At 46.7% G+C, this 20,511-nt stretch overlaps 1 protein-coding gene across 3 annotated transcripts; it reads left to right on the plus strand.

Moving 5' to 3' along the window:
* The first annotated feature begins 1,625 nt into the window (after positions 1 to 1,625).
* LOC109578822 (NXPE family member 3-like) lies at positions 1,626 to 18,518 on the plus strand. Of its 3 annotated transcripts, XM_070780167.1 has the most exons (7): positions 1,627 to 1,945; positions 2,928 to 3,097; positions 8,341 to 8,455; positions 12,979 to 13,703; positions 16,006 to 16,079; positions 16,185 to 16,397; positions 17,062 to 18,518. In XM_070780167.1, exons 3-7 carry the CDS (start codon positions 8,360 to 8,362, stop codon positions 17,592 to 17,594), a joined length of 1,641 nt encoding a protein of 546 aa, XP_070636268.1. In that variant the 5' UTR covers positions 1,627 to 1,945; positions 2,928 to 3,097; positions 8,341 to 8,359; the 3' UTR covers positions 17,595 to 18,518. The 3 variants fall into 3 exon arrangements, with proteins under 3 accessions (XP_019843894.2, XP_070636268.1, XP_019843892.2); XM_019988335.2 differs by lacking the exon at positions 2,928 to 3,097 and having other exon boundaries at positions 1,626 to 1,945; positions 16,224 to 16,397; XM_019988333.2 differs by lacking the exon at positions 2,928 to 3,097 and having other exon boundaries at positions 1,629 to 1,945.
* The last annotated feature ends 1,993 nt before the right edge of the window (positions 18,519 to 20,511 follow it).

Below are 20,511 nucleotides of genomic sequence, written 5' to 3' on the forward strand. Positions count from 1 at the left end.
GGGCAGAACTGAATAGACACTTTTCCAAAGAGGAACTGCAGATGGCTAACAAGCATATGAAAAGATCCTCAACATTGCTTATCATCAGGGAAATGAAAATAAAACCACAATGAGATATCATCTCACACCTGTCAGAATGACTACCATCAAAAATAACACAAATAACAAATGTTGGCAAGGATGTTGAGAAAAGGGAACCTTCATACACTGTTGGGATGTGAACTGGTGCAGCCACTGTGGAAAACAGTATGGAGATCTCTCAAAAACGAAAAATAGAACTACTCCATGACCCAGCAATTCTCCTCCTGGGTATATATCTGGAAAAAAAAGGCACTAATTTGAAAAGATATACACAACCCCTGTGTTCATAGCAGCATTATTTACAATCACCAAGATATGGAAAAGCCTAAGTGTCCCTCAACAGATGAATGGATAAAGAAGATACGCTGTGTATATACACAACAGAACACGACTCAGCCATAGAAATAATGAAAACGTTGCCATCTGCAGTGACGGATGGACTTGCAGGGCATCACACGAAGTGCTCAGCTGGTAAATAACCTGCCTGCAGTTTGGGAGGCCTGGGTCCCGTCCCTGGGTTGGGAAGACCCCCTGAAGAAGGGAAAGGCTACCCACTCCAGTATTCTTGCCAGGAGAATTCCATGGAGTCCATGGGTCACAAAGAGTCAGACGTGACTGAGTGACTTTCACTTCACTCACTTCACACTAAGTGAAATAAGTCAGATAGAGAAAGATAAGTACTGTATGCTGTCATCTATATGTGAAATCTAAAAAATACAACAAACTGGTGAATATAACAAAAAAGAACGGGACTCACAGGTGTAGAGAACAAACCAGTGGTTACCAGAGGTGGGGGTGGGTAGCATTGTGGAGGCAGGTAGGGGAGTGGGAGGTATAAATTATTGGCTGTAAGATAGGCTACAAGGATGTATTATATAACACGGGAAATATAGCCTGTATTTTGTAATGGCTGTTAACTGAAGTGTACGCTTTAAAAATTGTATTAAAAATAAAACCAAAATATAATGCTGTTGGAAAAACGGCACCAACAGACTTGCTTGACACAGGGTTCCACCAATCTTTAACTTGTAATAAATACAGTATCTGCAAAGTGCAATAAAATGAGGTATGCCTGTGTACGACCCTCTCTGTTCTCTGAGCTTTTTGTTTGTAAATCATTCTTATCTGGTCTAATCAAATAATTTGCATAATATCTTTTGGAAATAGAATCGAAATAATGTTTCCTCTGTGAACCTTGAAATTTAAAATGTCTCTTTTCTCCCAACCTCTCCCCCATTTCCTGCAGCCATGGCTTCCAGCTTGAGCCACCTCTCTCCTCTTAGTACTGAGTGCTACGTAGAAGACAATGAAAATTGGTGGGGAAAGCACTCAGTCTTCAAGCAAGAGCACTATATCTCATCCCCTGCACTTCCCTCATCCACTTAGGTATGGATTTCAAGTCTAGTTTCTTTCTAGAAAGGAGAGATGTATGGCCCTCTCCCAGGGCATTGCTTTGTTCCTCAGACATCAATAGAAAAGGCTCCCCGGTGAGTGGGAAGAGGAAGTCATTCTTCTTTGTCTGGGGTTTGGACCACAGTGTTCTATGGTGATTAATTTCCTCCTGCTGCACCTTATTCCCACGTTCCTTTTTGACTGTGTATTCTCAGCCTCTGCGTTTATTCTGCTAAGGAGCATGGCTCTCTCTTTCCTACTGCAGCTGCCCTTGCTCTACATTTGACCTCATTCTGGGGGCCTGACTGGCCATGTCATCCATTTGTGTGGCGATGCCGTACTTTGCCAGTGGCCGCAGCATCAACAGGATGTTATCCTGTGAGGTACTGTGAAGAGAGGAAACAAGACTTTGGGGGTTTTGCAGAGGACGGAGAGAAAGAACAAGAAGAGTCGAGGGGTATCCTGCGATGAGGTAAGAGGGCTTAGGCTTCAGAAAGGAAATGTGAGTTGGGGGAGTAGACTCCTGGGCAGATGCAGGTTTAGGGAACAGGGCACTTAGCCTATCTGTCGTGCAACCAGTATGGATTGAAATCACAATCCGGGCAAATTACTGTCCTTGGTGTTGTGTGGGATACAAAGAAGATCACAAGATGTGCCTGATTTTGACAGTGATATGTACAGGGCTTAACAAAGAGGACACGGGGTCATATCCACAGATGAGTGGTCAGGAAGACAGGAGACTCAGGTGCTCATGAAAACCAGAACTGGGCAGGGCTTCAGGTTGGAGAAAGTGGTCAACAGTTTAAAATAGTGCTGAGAATTTGAGAAAGATACTGGAGAAAGAGACCTCAGAGATGACAGTTAACACTGGTAAACCTGAGGAGAACTGGAAGTAGATTTGTGGTTGGGAGTGGGGTAGGATGGATCTTTTGTTTCTAGAAGATTTGGAATATCTGGGAATTTAGGGATTTCCAGGTGGTGCTAGTGGTAAAGAGCCTACCTGCCAATGCAGGAGACTTAAGGGACGAAGGTTTGATCCCTGGGTTAGGAAGATCCCCAGGAGGAGGAAATGGCAACCCACTCCAGTATTCTTGCCAGGAGAATCCCATGGACAGAGGAGCCTGGTGGGCTACAGTCCATGTGGTTGCAAAGAGTCAGACATGACTGAAGCAGTGTAACACGCATGCATGTAGGATAGGATACTGGGTGTCTGCCTGCCAAAGCCACTCGCCAGTGCTCAACTGCGTAGAGTCAGGAATGATGGCAAGGCATCATCCCTGACTTGGGGCTGTACCAACAGGCCCATAGCTGACCCTTGGTTCTGTAGGCCATGCCATGATATCCCTGTGTGCTCATTCTTATACATGAACTAGGCCACAAGGAAGAGGAAGGTGACGTTGGGTGGTGGTAGGGCACCCAGACACGACGGTTCCCTTTTCCCTTTTTGCTGCTAGTGACCACTGCCTGACGTACAGCAATGTCTGGATGGTCCTGAATACAGCGCTGGCTGGGGAACCACGCACACTGATTGCCACCAAAATTCCAACAGTGAGCTCAGGTCTACATAAGGCAGTGACTTCATCCATCAGTGGAACAGGCTTCCCTGAGATGGCTTTCTTTGCTGGTAACCCTTTGTGGTTTGCGTTATGGTATCAAATTGATTCTGTCCTGACCATCACTTATAACTATGCAGTCTTCTCTAGCTGAATGTACCTACCTCGGTCCTGGGGCTGTGCTGGGGTGAAAATGAGGCCTGCATCCTAATCCTAGGGGTGAAAAGGGTTAACTGAGTGGTAGGATGGCTAGAATTTCTAAGGGAGGATGGTTTGGATTACTGGGTTCTTCCCCAAGAAGTAAGTGCTGAGGAGGACCTAAGCTTCCTACTTGAAGAGGGGCTGAAAAGGGAAAAATAATAGGTAGCAGTTGCTTTATGAACCTGGAGAAGAGACCACTGACTCTGTCCCAGGTTAAATTCTCTCACTAGTGTTTGCCTTAGGTTTGTCAGGATGTTGAATAAACATGATGCTGTAATTCTGGAAGCAGACAGTGTAGGAAGACCGGATTTATTAGAGCACTGTGGGCAGCTTTCTTACTCTAAGGAAGTCTGTCCAACATTACAGGTACAAGGAAGCACAGGTAGAATTTCTAGGTGCTTAAATGGAGGTGAGGGAGGTGAGTAGGTGGGTGGAACTTAGGAGCTAAGATTCCTGTGTTTCAAGACAAGAAGGAAAATGGGAGCCTATTTGGAGTTTGTAATAGCAGCTGGGGGACTGGATCTCTTTCATACACTTCTCCCTGCCTTCCATCCTCATTTGGGCGGAAGCTAAAATCTGCCCAGGTGCCTTGTATTGCTGCTACTACTGTATTACTGCTGTTGCTCTTGCTTTACGTTTTTATGGGACCTCATAATTTTAATTGTGCTGGCATATGGGGAAGATCCCCTGGAGGAGGGCATGGCAACCCACTCCAGTATTCTTGCCTAGAGAATCCCACGGACTGAGCCTGGAAGGCTATAGTCCACAAGGTTGCAAAGAATCGGACACGACTGAGGAGACTGAGCATGCACGCATGCATCTTATACTTACTCAGTACCCACAGGGACATTGTTGGAATCAATAATATGGATAATTACAGTGACATTGGTGACACTACTCAATTGCTGTATGACCCTCTGGCCCAGAGTTCTTTGATGCTTTGGATTAGAGGATAGGCAGAAATGAATGCAGAAGGTCAAGGAGTCTTGGTCTATTCTCCAGCTTGCTGGTCCTCATCCTCATAAATAGCCAGGTTGTCATCGAATCTGGCAGCTCTTTGCCACTCCCAGGATTCAGGGTGAGCAATGGAAGGCCTGCTTCTCAAGCTCCAGGCCAGGATTCCAATGGATATATATATATATTCAGTTCAGTTCAGTTCAGTCGCTCAGTCGTGTCCGACTCTTTGCGACCCCATGAATCGCAGCACGCCAGGCCTCCCTGTCCATCACCAACTCCCAGAGTTCACTCAGACTCACGTCCATTGAGTCAGTGATGCCATTCAGCCATCTCATCCTCTGTTGTCCCCTTCTCCTCCTGCCTCCAATCCCTCCCAGCATCAGAGTCTTTTCCAATGAGTCAACTCTTCCCATGAGGTGGCCAAAGTACTGGAGTTTCAGCTTTAGCATCAGTCCTTCCAAAGAACACCCAGGACTGATCTCCTTTAGAATGCACTGGTTGGATCTCCTTGCAGTCCAAGAGTCTTCTCCAACACCACAGTTCAAAAGCATCAATTCTTCGGCACTCAGCTTTCTTCACAGTCCAACTCTCACATCCATACATGATCACTGGAAAAACCATAGCCTTGACTAGACGGACCTTTGTTGGCAAAGTAATGTCTCTGCTTTGGAATATGCTATCTAGGTTGGTCATAACTTTCCTTCCAAGGAGTAAGCGTCTTTTAATTTCATGGCTGTAATCACCATCTGCAGTGATTTTGGAGCCCAAAAAGATAAAGTCTGACACTGTTTCCACTGTTTCCCCATCTATTTCCCATGAAGTGATGGGACCGGATGCCATGATCTTCGTTTTCTGAATGTTGAGCTTTAAGCCAACTTTTTCACTCTCCTCTTTCACTTTCATCAAGAGGCTTTTGAGTTCCTCTTCACTTTCTGCCATAAGGGTGGTGTCATCTGCATATCTGAGGTTATTGATATTTCTCCCGGCAATCTTGACTCCAGCTTGTGCTTCTTCCAGCCCAGCATTTCTCACGATGTACTCTGCATATATATATCCATTTATATCTATCCACATATATACTATATATCTAGTTCTAGACAATCTTAAAGAGCCCTCACCCCCATATGCCGCATGTAAGTACCCTCTGAACTCTCCCTCAGCCCTGCTCCTAGGCCCTCAGGTCCCTCTCCAGCTCCTTCCTCAAGTACTTGGTCCTCCCCTACTTAAACATGTCACCAGCCACCAAGGCAGGACATAGGGTTATGTTTGTCTTTGTCCCCACTTAATTCTGCCCTTCTCTGGGATCCAGCCTCAAAGAAGGAAGAAAACAATTCCTTCATGAAAGTATACTTTTTAGTTTGAGAGGTTGGATGTGGTAAACCCGGCTCTTTCTCTGTGTTTTCTGGGGAAGTGAGATGTTCACTGAGGGCATATGTTCTTTTATTTTTTTTCAAATTTTATTTTTGGCTGTGCCTTGAGGCATGTGGGAACTTAGTTCTCTGACCAGGGTCACGTCCCTGCAGTGGAAGCACAGAGTCTTAACCACTGGACCGCTAGGCAAGTCCCAAGAGTATATGTTCTTGCTTGCATTCTGACTAATTGGTTAGTTTAACTTATTTACATTAACAAAAATTTACTGGAATACAATTGCTTTACAATGTTGTGTTAGTTTCTGCAGTACAAGGAAGTAAATCAGCAGTGCATATATCCTCTCCCTCTCAAACCTCCCTCCCGCCTCTCCAGCTAGAGCACCTCGCTGGGCTCCCTGCGCCTCACAGCAGCTTCCCACCTGCTGTCTATTTGACACACGGTGGTGTGTATATCGGAGAGGGCAATGGCACCCCACTCCAGCATTCTTGCCTGAAAAATCCCAGGGACAGAGGAGCCTCGTGGGCTGCCGTCTAGGGGGTCGCACAGAGTCGGACACGACTGAAGCGACTTAGCAGCAGCAGCAGCAGCAGTGTGTATATATCAATGCTACTCTCCTAACGTCACACCCTTTTCTTCCCCCTAAACCTATTTATATTTATTGCAATGATAGTTTCTTGTTTCTTCCAACTTGTTTCAAGTTCCCCATTTATTGTACTTTCTTTTTTCCTCTTTCCGTACTTTTCAATAGGTGAATGAAATATTTTTCAGATTTAAACATTTTACATTCTGTTTTTAGTCTTATATTGGTTTCTTATGTTTACTTAGACCTGTTGATTTATCTTATCAATATCTATTTCTCCCTGAACCCATAAGAGTACTTGAACAGACTCTCACATCTTTTAATCTTACCCAATGCACCACCTCTAGATGTTGATATTGCCTGGAGTTTAGTCAATAGTTTTATGAATGTACTTATTTGTCTTTTCTAGTATCCTGTTTTTTAATCCTTTTTATTGTAGTATAATTTATATAAAGTCACATGCACAGATCTTAAGAGTATAATTAATTTGGACAAATGTATATACCCATATAACCATCACCCAATTAAAGATAAAGGGCTTTTCAGAACCCCATAAGTTTCTCTCACGCCCCCTTCCAGTCAACCCCCTCCACCAGTGCCAAGTGCTCTTCTGATTTCTATCACCATAGATTGATTGATCTCTTCTAGAATTTCTTATTAAAGGAATCATATAACACGAAACTTTTGTTTGTTTTTTTCCACTCAACCTGATTTTTTTCTGTGAATCATTCATATTGTTGAATTTATCAGTAATTGTTTTCTTTTTATTGCTAAGTGGTATTCAATTGCACGAATCTCCCAGACTTGCTATCTATTCTTCCACTGGTATATATTTTTCTTTTATTAAATTTGGAAATATTATGAATAAGGCTGCTATTGATAGGGACGAGTAGGTGATTAAATAGTTAATCCCACTAGGGGATTATAAGTAGGAAAAATTATGGGAGACCCCTGTAAGTTAATGATTATTAACGATTAATAATAATAATGATGATGATGATTAATGATTATTCAAGAAAGTAGGTTTGCTTAACCACAAAACCAAGCAGGCTTGGAATTCCCTGGTGGTCCGGTGGAAAAGAGTCTCTCTTTACCAGGGTTAGTTAGTAGCAATAACCCTGTGCACTGCAACCAATGAAGCCCGCACACTCTAGAGCCTGTGCTCCGCAGCAAGAGAGGCCGACGCAGTGAGGAACCTGAGCGCTGCCACCGGAGGGTAGCCCCACTCGCTGCAACTAGAGAAGGTCCGTGTGCAGCAATCAAGGCCCAGTGCAGCCAAAAAAAAAACAGCGAATTTTCATAGCGACAAAACCACGCAACGGAAGCACAGGACATGGCCCCAAATAATGAAACAATGGTGGCATGAGCCCCACGTGCCCAGGAAGTTAATGATCCTTAGGGCATGTTCTCTAAGCACATGACAACAGTAATTTATGGGGACTCCCCTGGGGGTTCAGTGGCTAAGACTCCATGCTCCCAATGCAGGGTGCCTAGATTTGATCCCCGATCAGGGAACTATGAATAGATCCCACATGCCACAACCAAAGACCTTGCATGCCTCAACTAAGACCTGGCACAGCCAAATAAATAAATACTTAAAAAAACACAATAATTTATGAAAGGTGACATTTCAAAATGAGGGGCGCTTATTGTACTGAGACCTGAAATGATTTTTCCACAGCACCATGAAAACAAAAACAGGACAAAAACACTCCCCTCCTCACCTGGAAGAGGAGTTGATGATGGAAGCATGATGTCTACCCAAAAATGAGGAAGAAAGTGGTTTTCGCCTCTTGCACACTTTTCCTCTGATTTTAAAACTGTAGCCCACTAAGTTCTCTGGGTGACACCCTCTCACTCGCCCACCTGTAAGCCTCACAAGAGTCCTATTCTAATAATTCACTTCTTATCTATTACTTTGCATCTCACTGAGTTTTTTCTGCATTGAGACATAAAGGATCAGAGCTCTTCAGAGGCCCCCAGAAATGCCAGTTGGGCTGTTTCACTATGGACATTCTGGATTATAATTGCCCCAAGTGTGTGCTGGAACTTCTTCACTGAACACCCAAACTTCTGCAAAAGCCCTCTCAGCCATATGGGTGACGTTAAAGAACTTTTGTTTTTTGGTGGGGAAATGGTAGGAAGCTCACACTGCATCATGCTTATGACCTCACTCCTTTTACTTCTACACTTTTATCTACCTAGGGTCTTGGTCACATACCAGATGTCTAATAAACAACTCCGAGCTTCCACAAACCTATTCATCAGACAGTTCAAGTGGCCCAGGATTGTGGCTGTGGCATCAGTCATTGCAATTTGTGTAAGTATAGTTCTTTCCGCCTGTCCTATCCATCCACAGAACCTGAACCAGTTACTTTCATCTAGAAGGAGAAGGCTGTCCCCTAGACAAACTAATCAGGAAAACAGAATAAAAACACAAATTATCAATATCAGGAATGCAAGAGGTGTCATCAATACATACCTTACAGATGTTACGATAATAATGAGAGACTATGAACAAATTTAAGCCAACAAATTATAAATCTTTGATGCAGTTAACAAATTTCTTGAAAGACAAAAAAAAAAAAAAAAAAACAATTAAAAATGACTCAAAAAGAAATATACTTCATGAATAGTCCTGTATCCATTGTGGGAACTGAATTTGTAGTTAAAAAATCTTCCAGAGAGAATACAGCATTATCAAGTGGTTTACCCTAGGTGTACAGGGCTGATGCAACATTCAAACATCAACAGGGATTGTAAGTATATTCCACCATATTAAAAACAAATGATCATCTCAACAGATGCAAAAAAAGCATTTGATGAGTCTCAACATCTATTCATGATTAAAAATCTTAGCAAACTATAAATAGAAGGGAATATACTTGAGATAATAGAAGGAATCTACTTAATCATTCTTAATAGTGAAAGACTGAAAGCTATCCCCAAAGATCAGGAACACAGCAAGGATGTCTGCTCTCAAAACTTCCCTTCAGTGTTGTACTAGAAGTCTTAGCCAGTGCAATAAGGCAAGGGGAAAAAAAGTATACAGTTTGGGAAGGAAGTAATAAAACTTTCTACTCATGGAAGATATTATTTTCTACATAGAAAACCCCAAGAAACCTACCAAAAGACTCCTAGAATTAATAAATATGCTTAACCCTTAATGTTCTATTTCAGACATGTTGTCATGTGAGAAAAATAAGACCATCATTCTTAAGTCACTGTGTGTGGGGTTTTCTTTAATTTGCAGCTGAAGTATTCCTAGATCATATAACATGGTTGAGCATTTTTTTCCTGATGTTTATTTTATCTTTATAGTTCTGTTTCTGTAAGTTGTCTATTCATACACTGTGCATATTTTTCTATTGAACTATTTTTTTCATGTTGACTTGTGACCATCCTTCCTATTTTCTGAGTCCTTTGGTTATAATATATGTTGCAAATACCATATTTGATCAATTCTAAGACGAACATCACATTTCATTGATCAATTCTAAAATCAATTCACATTTGAACATCTCTGAAATTGAGATGTTGTCTTGTGAATTATAGTATATTACATCGCAGTCAGCTGGGGGCAGAGTTGGCATTACTGTGATTACAACCTGAGGCATATTTGCCAAGAGGCTCATGGTTCAGAGTCCTTCCCTTGAAAAGACCCCTTCTGAGGCCCTGGGAGAGGCACTTGTGTCAATGTGTTTTTGTAAAATTTACAACAGTAAAATATTTTAACCTTGTTGTGTTAAGGTTATGTATCTTTCTATTACAACTTCCTCCATGTCAGATGATGTTGGAGTGGTCACAGGCACTTTTTTTAGAGCCTGATAAGGGGAATTTGAGTTGAGGAATATTTAGTTTTGACTTAACATGGTTTTCAGTCATTCCTGTGTATAGTTCGGTGACAGCTAAATGTCTCAGTATAGGAACAGCTTCCAGGAACATTCCTATGCCACACAGTGCCAACTCAGCATCATGACCTGAAGAGACAGCCAGAGGTCCCATCACAATATGTATGTTTCCTCTGACACCCAGCACCAGAAGTATGTGGGCAGTGGAGGAGAAACCAGGTTTGAAATGGCCTTTCCCTTCTTATCTTGAGAAGGCTGATGCATTGCTACACAATGAATCCACATCCCAGGTGGAAATAAAATAGTTCCAGCTTCATTGGTCTTTTTTATTAGGTGAGTGAAAGCTGGCCCTGGTATTTCTCATCAGACCCCTCCTTATGCCTTATTGGAACTCAGAAACTCCTAAAGATTGGGAAAGTGTGGGATGTGGATGCCATGACTGACTGAGACCAATAATAATATATTATTATTATATGTGTCACCTGTGGCTACATTCTGCTCCAAACCGAAATGAGGTCTTGGATAGGCAACAACAGTGTCTGACATAAACAGCTCCCCCGAGTCTAGACCCCAGGAAACCTGCATGAGGGCCTGGATTTGCACAAGAGACACACTTATAGAGAATCACAGTCTCACGTACACTAGCCCTGAGGGTTCAGAGATGGAACAAGAGAGAGAAGGACAAAACGAGTTGCAGAGTCGGCAGGACTCTACAATCGTCATTGCACCAGGCCCACACTTCGTGAAGTCAGAGAATGATAGCAAATTCCCATCCCTCTGAGCAGTCAGCCCAGAAAACAATGTCCCCAGAGCCCAGTACTCATCACAACCCAGTCTCTGGTTTTGCCAAAGAGGGAAGCTGAACTTCAGAGGGAGCTGGAGCCAGGTGAGGAGCAAAGAAGAGAAAAGCTTCTCAGGTTCACCCTCATCCGATCACCGGTTGGCCTGCACTGGTTGTCCAACACCTACAACTTATGAACCTGAATTTCACTGGCAGGACTTCCCTGGGGGTGCAGTGGGTAAGAATCTGCCTGTCAATGCAGGGGACACAGGTTCGATCCCTGGTCAGAGACCATGCTGCGGGCAACTAAAGCCAGTGCGCCACAACTACTGAGCCCACTTGTTGAGTCCCCAAGTCGCAACTACTGAAGCCCACGTGCGGCAACTGATGAAGCCTGTGCGCCTAGAGCCCGTGCTCCGCCATAGAGCCCGTGCTCCGCCACAAGAGACACCACCGCGATGAGAAGTCTGCGCGCTGCAATGAAGAGCAGCCCCTGTTCGCCCCGACTAGAGAAAGCCTGAGCGCAGCAACAGAGACCCAGTGCAATCAAATAAATGAATAAACGTCATTGGAAAATTTCTCCCACCGAGAGTGATTGTTTCCTGCGTGTAGAGTCATAGAGGAAACCCACATCTGTGTGCTGCCTCCTTCACAAGAGAATGGGGTGTGGGACATTCCTTTCTTTTTGAAAAATGTGGAAATGTGCATTAACAAAACCCTCATCATCAGATCTCACTTGAGGGGCCCGTCGTCCCCTACCGTCATGTCTGTTTAAAGTATTTCGATTTCCTGTTCCCCATCAACTTCCATGGTCCAGACATTCAATTGCTGCATAAGGTGTGGGTTCTGCAAATAGCGCAACAGAGACACATATTACCGTACCTTGTGTGTAGGCATCACACAAGCACACACAAACCTCTGTGCTCGGTTCAAAGGCTGTGGCCTCTTCTTCGCTTCCATGTTTCACGTGACAGAGCATTGCTTTTTCACGTGAAACATGCCTCCTGGCTGTAGTTTCACTCTCAGCCCCGACTGATTTCACTTTCAGCAGATCTCTAAATTACTTCTTGTAGCTTCACGGCTTTTGCCTCATTTTAGCATTTAGAGATATGCTCCCATTCTTCCTTACTAGTAGGGAAAAGGGGGAGGGCTCTACATCTAGACTCCATCGCAGGCACAAGGGGGCCAATGGTTTACAAACAAAAGTTGTTGGGTGGGATTTTGAAAGCTATTTTGGTGCTCTGCTTTTCCTCTTCCTGCTGCTCCAAAAGTAAATATGATGGCTGGTGCTCCAGCAGTCTTCTTGGGACCATGAGAGGAATGCCAAGAGAATCACAGAGACCTTGCCCTGACTTCCTTAAGAAACTGAACCAGACACTCATTGTGAGAAAAGTAAGCCTTTCTTTGCTCACACCACTGAAGTCCTATAGTATCTGTTACTACCGGCCAAAAGCAATTCCTAACTAACACGTATGCTTTTCTTCTGCTTTTGAATTTTCCAGTGTTGGAGTAACATGTGTTATTTCTCTGTGTCACATCTTTCTTTGTAGAAGAGGGTTTATCTCTGGTGTTGTCTTCCTCTCTGTTGTTCCCTAATCATTTCAAAAAGCTTCAAATAAGTTTCTAATATTCTAACATGCTTATAAGATTAGTCCATTTTCCTCTCCTTCATCACAGCCTTTACATGTCATCTTTTCCTTTGCATTCTTTTTTAACAAATCCTAATTTCCCCCTAAAAGCAGGATCTGGAATCTTTGTTGCAGCATGCAGGATCTCTTAATCACAGGTATGTGAAGTCCTAGTTGCAGCATGTGGGATCTAGTTCCCTGACCAAGGGTGAGCCCAGGCCCCTGCATTGGGAGTGTAGTCTTAGTCACTGGATCACCAGGGAAGTCCCTATAATACCTTTAAATGGAGTATAATCTATAAATATACAGAATCACCATGCTGTACATCTGAAACTAATATAACATTGTAAATCAACTAGAGTTCAATAAAAATTATTAAAAAGTACAAAATAAACATGAGGTGGTGTCTGCAGATGTGTGTGATAGTGGCTCAGACACCAGCTTCGGGTCAGAGCAGCACGAAGCAGGGCAGATGGGATTTCTGCCTGAGACCACCAGGCACTAAGTCTGGTGAACCGAGAACTTCTTCCCAGAAGGAGAAGAGACACAAACCACTGATGGGCTCCTCTTTCTCTGCCCACAGATCTTCTACATCGGGGTTTCCTGGCCTGAGCGCGCTGTCCCTCTGCCGCCAGGGCCCCGCCCTGCCCACAAGTCTTCTGGCTCTCTCCCCCAGGGGTTCTCAGGCCTGACCCATCTTCTGCACTGGCCTCTGACCCCAGGAGATGGGGGGGACCTTCTGGCTTCCACCAGCCCCCAGACTTCCACCTACCACCTGAGGAGTCCTGCTCAGACTAGCTACACCCTGGGAGGCTACCTGGAGGCCATCCTCATCGCCAGAGACCACCAGGGCAGGCCCAAGGCCCATGGTGGGGATCTGTTTCGGGCACAGCTGCTGGGTCCTGACCTGAAGGCAGGTGTCCCTGGAGATGTCACAGACCTGGAGAACGGCACATACCTGCTGACGCTCCCCCTGCTCTGGGCTGGGCAGGCCCAGGTGCAAGTGCGGCTGATCCACTCCAGCGAGGCAGTCAGGGTTCTGCGGGGCATCTGGAGAGACCAATGGGCCACGGTTGATTTCACGGGCTATTTCCGGGGGCCCACAGGATACGAAGAAACTGTGACTTGCAATGTTAACCCCCTGTTAATTGGGGAGGAAGAGGGCACCTGTCACTACAGGGATGAAGATTCAGGTGAGCTCTGGTTCTGTGCTCGACCTCCGACCCTGCCCTGTGACTCACTGGTAGGACATTCAAGTGGACGCTACTGGAACGTGACCACACCACACGAGGAGGCCCTGCTGGCACGGTAGGAGACCCAGTGTCATCTGGGTGTCTGCCCCAACCCCTGAACCCAGTCCCTGTGGTCATTCTGCCTGAGCCCGTACCCTTATCATTCATTTACTCACTTCTATTAAACATGTTTCCGAGAACCTACTATATACCAGGTCTGATGCTAAGTGCTGAAAACTTTTATGTAATGGTTGGCATCCCTGCCCTCTAGTTTTCAGTGAGGGGACATGGGACCTTTTAAAACATGCACTGGAGTGAGTGCTTAACTGCAGCATGCACTGAGGGGCGAGGGGTCTAAGGATACGGAACAGGGCACCCCACCTGGTGTAGGATGGTCAGAGCAGGTGACAGGTGAGCTGAAGCTTGAAGGAGACCTGCAGATCTCCCGCCACAGAGCAGTGTCCTGGCCCCTCTGCCATGCTGATGGCCTGCAGGGAGAAGTGTCCATTGAAAATTACCAGCAGGTGTGGTCAGGGAGCAGGGGGGATGGATGCGAGCCCACTGAGTGAGAGTGGAGCAGAGGTTGCAGCCTAGAAACCAAGTGAAATCAAAGCTGAGAATCGTCCTCGGTCCCAGGGGACGATTGGGACCAGCAAGACTGGGAGTGATGGGGAGGAGACAGTAAAACTGGACAGGCTTCTGCCCCTGGGATCCGAGGCTGGGACTGGGCTAGAGAGACCCCAGAGAGGAAAGAAGCATTTTTAAAGATAGGAGCAGCTGGGCATCTGGTCTCTGGGAGAGACAGTAGGGGAAGGAGGCAAAAACAGGGTCTGAGAGGAAGGTTGGGGCCGGGGCAGATGGGGAGGGACACCCACTCTGGAGGCGGAGGGGGGAGAAGGAGCTGTGGGAGAGGCGGAGGTGGGCAGGTGGGAGGAGGTGCAGCTCTGAGACCCAGGGAGCATGGAGTTTCCCACTGGCTCTATGAGGACGGGAGAGGCAGGTGGGCTTGAAGCACTGAGGCAGCTGAGCTGGAGACCCCAGAGGCACCAGCTCCATCAGACCCCCATTGCTAGAGGCTCTCTGCATTGATTAGTGACTTCCCACAGCATTTGGGACTTCGCTCATAGCTCAGTTGGTAAAGAATCTGCCTGCAATGCAGGAGACTTGAATTCGATTCCTGGGTTGTGAAGATCCCCTGGAGAAGGAAATGGCAATCCACTCCAGTATTCTTGCCTGGAAAATCCCATGGACAGAGGAGCCTGGTGGGCTACAGTCCATGGGGTCGCAAGAGTCGGACACGACTTAGCGACTAAACCACCACCAACCACAGCATTTAGGATTCTGCACCAGGAAACCTGGTTCTTCCCAGACCAAATTTTGTACTCCCTTTGGTCAGAAGAAAATAACCACACATCCTTTTTTGCATTGATCGGTGGGAAATAAGTCTAAGATTCAATACAGGAGCCATCTCAGGACATCTTTTGAGGTAAAGACCAGCCATCTCTGGAGTGAGACTGCCTGGGTTCAAATTCCTGCTCCACCTGTTACTATACTCCAGCTTCTATTCGTGGGATCTCTGGCAAGCTACTTAACCTGTCTGCACCTCCAGTCTCTCACTGGTAGAGGGGATAACTTTAGTACCTCCCCTGTTGAGTTGTGGTGAGGTTCAAATAAGTTACTGTATGCTGTGTGCTTAGATCAGGGACAGCACAGCAGGCTCTGTCGGCTCTGAGAACCTGCTCTCAGGCATTTGCTGCTTTTGAGCGGCACCCCTGAAACTGCCTCTGTACCAGACACTGTCCAGGGTCCTGGGGGTCCTGGACAGGAGAGCAGGGCATCAGGGCCCCGTCCCTCAGGAGCCAACACTGGGCCCATTGAAGACGGCATTCAACAGACAACCACACATGTGCAAGTGTGTAGTGGACATGGATTTGCAACCCCAAGGTCAGGTGTTTTCTTTACAACAACTTTTTAAAAAGTATTTATTTATGTATTTGGCTGTGCTGGGTCTTAGTCGCAGCATGTGGGATCACCAGTTGCAGCATGACAGGGGATCGAACCTGAGCCCCCTGCATTGGGAGCAGCATGGAGTCTTAGCCATGGGATCACCAGGGAAGTCCCCAGGGTACATGTTTAAACAATTCTGCTTTCTGCACGGATGCAATCCCTGAGGTCCTGAAATTCAAAGAACCTGGATGTCTGACCTCCAGCTTCCAGTCCCTCCCCAGGCCCCTAACTCGCTGTGTCCCAGGAGCCCTGACACTGGACAGATGACCTTCACCCTTGAGAACTTCCTTTCCTCCAAGGACCCCTCCTTCACCTCAGCCCAGGATTCCTTCTCATCACACACTCCCCTCTGCCCACTGGTTTCTCTTCAGGAATGTGACAAACAAGACCCTCCCTCAGGGCATTCCTCCAATCTGGGTGGCCCAGGAGAACAACAGAAGTCTGGGTGAGTGGCTCTGGGGCTGGTGGGAAGGGCAGCCCTGATTCAGGGCCATGGCCTTAGCTTCCTGTGTTCTCACTGATTGTTTCGCTCCTGAACAATGGCTTACAGTCCTGTCCCCTCCGCAACCCTGCCACCCTGGAATCCCAGCCCCGAGGCCCTCTGGATTCTACCACCAAAACATGTGGCACTCACTGTCCTGCTCCAGCCGCTCCTTCTCCACCGCCGACAGCATCCTGCGCTGCCTGGCTGGCCGCGTCGTCCACATGATGGGGGACTCCACGCTCCGGCAGTGGTGGGAGTACCTGCGAGACACCGTGCCCGGTGAGCAGCCTCGAGGGGGCAGGGCAGCACTGGTCTGTTGTCCCTGAGCTAGAATGCTGCCAGGGACTTCCTGGCTACCGAGTCTGAGGACCCAGTCCTAGCTCTTGGGCTCCCCGGCCCCCTGGAGCACTTTGCACCATTGACTTTTCTTTGGGAACCATCTCCTTTCTTTGCAGTGTCTTGTCCCTCTCTGCTTTCTGACCGAGCACTCCCACTTGGATTCATCTTAAAGGTTGGCCTCAGGCTAGAGATTCTTTTTGCCCAGTTTATGCACTTTGCCAGTGGTGACCAGGCTCGGACCAGGCCAGAGGGTCTAGAGACCCAGTGTGTTCACTCAGCTGTGTGCTCTGACCCGAAAGGGAGAGGAAAATGTGACAGGGATGATGTAGTGTGACAGGAGGCAAGAAAGGAAGGTTTCAGGAGAAAGGCAACCAGCATAGGGAATTAAACGCCAAAGAATTAAAAGCAAACTGAATAGGAGTTTGGATGGATAATAGGGAGATCCTTGGCAACCCTGAAAACTTGAGCCGGGGGGCAGCCCTAGGGCTTGGGGGGAGAAGGTTTATGTCTTGGGAAGTGGGGGCTATCGTTAGCATTCCATCCAAGAGGATGGTGCAGGGTCCAATTGTATTCACCCCTAAGCCTCCTCTCGTCCTCCGCGCAGCCCTGAAGCCGGTGGATCTACACGCCACGTATCACACGGGGCCGCTGATGGCCGTGGACACCACCCGGGCCATAGTGCTGCAGTGGCGCACGCACAGCTGGCCCCTGCGTTCTCTTCGCACCCCTGTGGCTGCCCTGCACTCCGTGGTCCGGGAACTGGGGGGCCTGGCTGGGGGCCCCCACACTGTGGTGGTGCTGAGCCTGGGCGCCCACTTCACCACCTTCCCTCCGTCCGTCTTCGTGCAACGACTGGCAGGGGTCCGGGCTGCTGTGGCTGCGCTGCTGGCCCGGGAGCCCGACACTCTGGTGGTCATCAAACTGGCCAACACCGGCTACAAGTCTGTGTACGGCAGCGACTGGTTCACCCTCCAGGTGAACCGGCTCCTCCGAGCTGCCTTTGTCGACCTCCGCGTGGCCTTTGTGGACGCCTGGGAAATGACCTCCAGCCTGGCCCTGCCCGACAGCATCCACCCGGGGAGGTGCGTCGTCCGAAACGAGGTGGACCTCCTGCTCTCCCATGTCTGCCCCACCTGAGCGCTCCTGCCGGTCCTGGGGCTGTGGATGAAGAAACTGGTGCGATGATCAAGCCTGGAAGCCCTTCCCCTCAGCTGTCGGAATGTCTTCTCTCACCACCTTCCGATGCAGGAAGCCTGGCAGTCCTCCAGTGCGTCTTAAGAGCGTCTGTCCCCATGTGAAAAGCCGCGTGGAGGGGATGAGAGTCTGGGGGCAGAAGCCACACCTGCTCCCTCAGTGAGCATGTGCACTGTGACGGTCCGTTTTGGGCTTTCTGTTTAGAGCGTCAAGGAGCCTTGCAAAGATAGGAGATGGGTTCCATTTCAGTTATCAGAGGCCACCCAAGTGGAAAGCCTGACTCTGTATATAAAGACTTTTATAGATTGATTTGTAAAATAAAATATGTCTCCTAACTGTAAATAGTAACATATGCTCTTTGTAGAAAAACTGAAAAAGTACCAAAAAATGAACAAGGAAACCTGTGATTGCCATCTAGAGAGTGATATGCTCAGCTTGGGTAAATGAACAGCCAGAACACAGCCCTGCTTTTTTGTGTGAGGATGTTAGTGCTAATAAAAGATGAACGCTGTTTTCCTTACAGGGAATCCATAGATGATGTATTGACAACCCTTGTTGCTCCAGTGAACCACACAGCCGCTATTTTCTAATAGATATGGATGAAACGTTGAAGAATCAGATTACAGAAGAATCCCTAGGGTGTGCTGGCTCCTGTTCCCTGCCTAAGCATTAAAATCTAGGCATTTTATAATACTAGAGAAAGAAACAGAGAAATGGATCCCATATTTTTACATTCACTAAAAAAAGTTTTTTTGGCTACATCACACAGCATATGGGATCTTAGTTCCGTGAAAGTGAAGTTGCTCGGTCCTATCTGACTCTTTGTGACCCCATGGACTGTAGCCTACAGGCTCCTCCAGGCAAGAATACAGGAGTGGGTTACCATTTCCTTCTCCAGATCTTAGTTCCATGACCAGGGCTCAAACCCACATCCCCAGCAGTGGAAGCGCAGAGCCTTAACCACTGGACCATCAGGGAAGTCCCCTACATTCACTAAAATTTTTGCTGTGGAGCCACTGCGTCCATATAGCCCCAGTGTGAATCCGATTAAGGATGATCAAGGCTTCCTGAGAATCTGCCCTGTGATGAATCAAGGCATCGCCAGTCAACCAACGAATCCTGGGCAAAGCAAATGAAACTGACTACAGAAATATTTATAGAAAGTCTCTGTGCACACAGGGTAGCTAGGAGCTTTTCTGCTTGTTACACGAATGGTACAGAATCGTATTGCAGCAGAAAATTAAGGAACGGTTCATGAATCATAAACAGGAATTAATTACATTAGGGAAAATTACATTTCCAAAGTTAAGCATTCTTACGGTTGTTTCCTTAGGGACTGTATTTCTGGTCTAATTATTATGTTCCTTCTTTCAGATCATTTTATAAATTCACATATTTTTATTTTCTGTAAGATGAACCTAGTGTGTTATGGAGGCTAGAAAGTAAATAAAGTCTGCACGTGAATCCCCTCAAAAAAGTACTTGGTGTAAAAGCTGCATTTGCCAGACTTGCTGACAACTAGGGGTTACGCCATGTGACATACTTCAGCCAGTGACATTTCTGAGCTGGGCTTCAGGAAGGCTCTTTAACAGGCAGAGAGACTTGGCTGGTGGGTCTTTTGCCCTTTTCTCTTTCTCTTCTTGACCTTCTAAGATGCAGTTATGGTGCTGGGAGGGAGCAGACATCTTGTGACCTAGGAAACAAAGCAACACTAACCCCCAACTGCTTCATGGTGGGTCCCTCAGTCTCATCCCCGCCACTGCAGCTGGCCCGGACAGACAGTGTATGATATTACTTATATGTGGAATCTAAAAAGATGATACCAATGAACTTGTTTGCAGAAGAAAACCAGATTCTCAGACATAGAAAACAAGTTTATGGTTAACAAAGGGGAAAGATGGGGGAGAGACAAATTAGGGGTTTGGAATTAGCAGATACAAACTGCTGCTAAGTCACTTCAGTTGTGTCCGACTCTGTGTGACCCCATAGACGGCAGTCCACCAGGCTCCCCCGTCCCTAGGATTCTCCAGGCAAGAACGCTGGAGTGGGTTGCCATTTCCTTCTCCAATGCATGAAAGTGAAAAGTGAAAGTGAAGTCGCTCAGTCGTGTCCGACCCTCAGCGACCCCATGGACTGCAGCCTTCCAGGCTCCTCCATCCATGGGATTTTCTAGGCAAGAGTACTGGAGTGGGGTGCCATTGCCTTCTCCGAGATACAAACTACTATATATAAAATAAATAAATAACAAGGGCTTACTGTAAAGCGCAGGGAACTAAATTCAGTATCTTGTAGGGCTTCCCTGACGGCTCAGTGGTAAAGAATCTGCCTGCCAATGCAGGAGACATGGGTTTGATCGTTGATCCAGGAAGATCCCACATGCCGCAGAACAACTAAGCCCGAGTGCCACAACTACTGAGCCTGTGCTCTAGAGCCCAGGGGTCCATGACTACTGAGCTCACATGGCGCGACTACTGAAGCCCGAGCGTGGAGAGCCCGTGCTCTGCAGCAAGAGAAGTCACCACGATGAGAAGCCCACGCATCGCAACCAGAGAGTAGCCCCCATTTGCTGCAACTAAAGTCCGTGCAGGAACAAAGACCCAGCACAGCCAGAAATAAGTACGTCAATAATTTTTTTAAAAATCTTGTAATAAAGTATAATGGAAAAGAATCTGAAAAAGAATACATGTATAACTGAATCACTTTGCTGTACACCAGAAACTAATATAACGTTATAAACTAACTATACTTCAAGGAAAAAAAGGTAAATTGCGATCAACGTTAAGTACATCACCAAGTGCATAACCAGGTACACTGATCGGGTTTGGGGGATCAGGAAAACTTCCCTGAGGTGGTGATATTT

The sequence above is a fragment of the Bos indicus genome, chromosome 25 (assembly GCF_029378745.1).
Source record: "Bos indicus isolate NIAB-ARS_2022 breed Sahiwal x Tharparkar chromosome 25, NIAB-ARS_B.indTharparkar_mat_pri_1.0, whole genome shotgun sequence".
In the NCBI taxonomy this organism is placed as follows: domain Eukaryota; kingdom Metazoa; phylum Chordata; class Mammalia; order Artiodactyla; family Bovidae; genus Bos; species Bos indicus.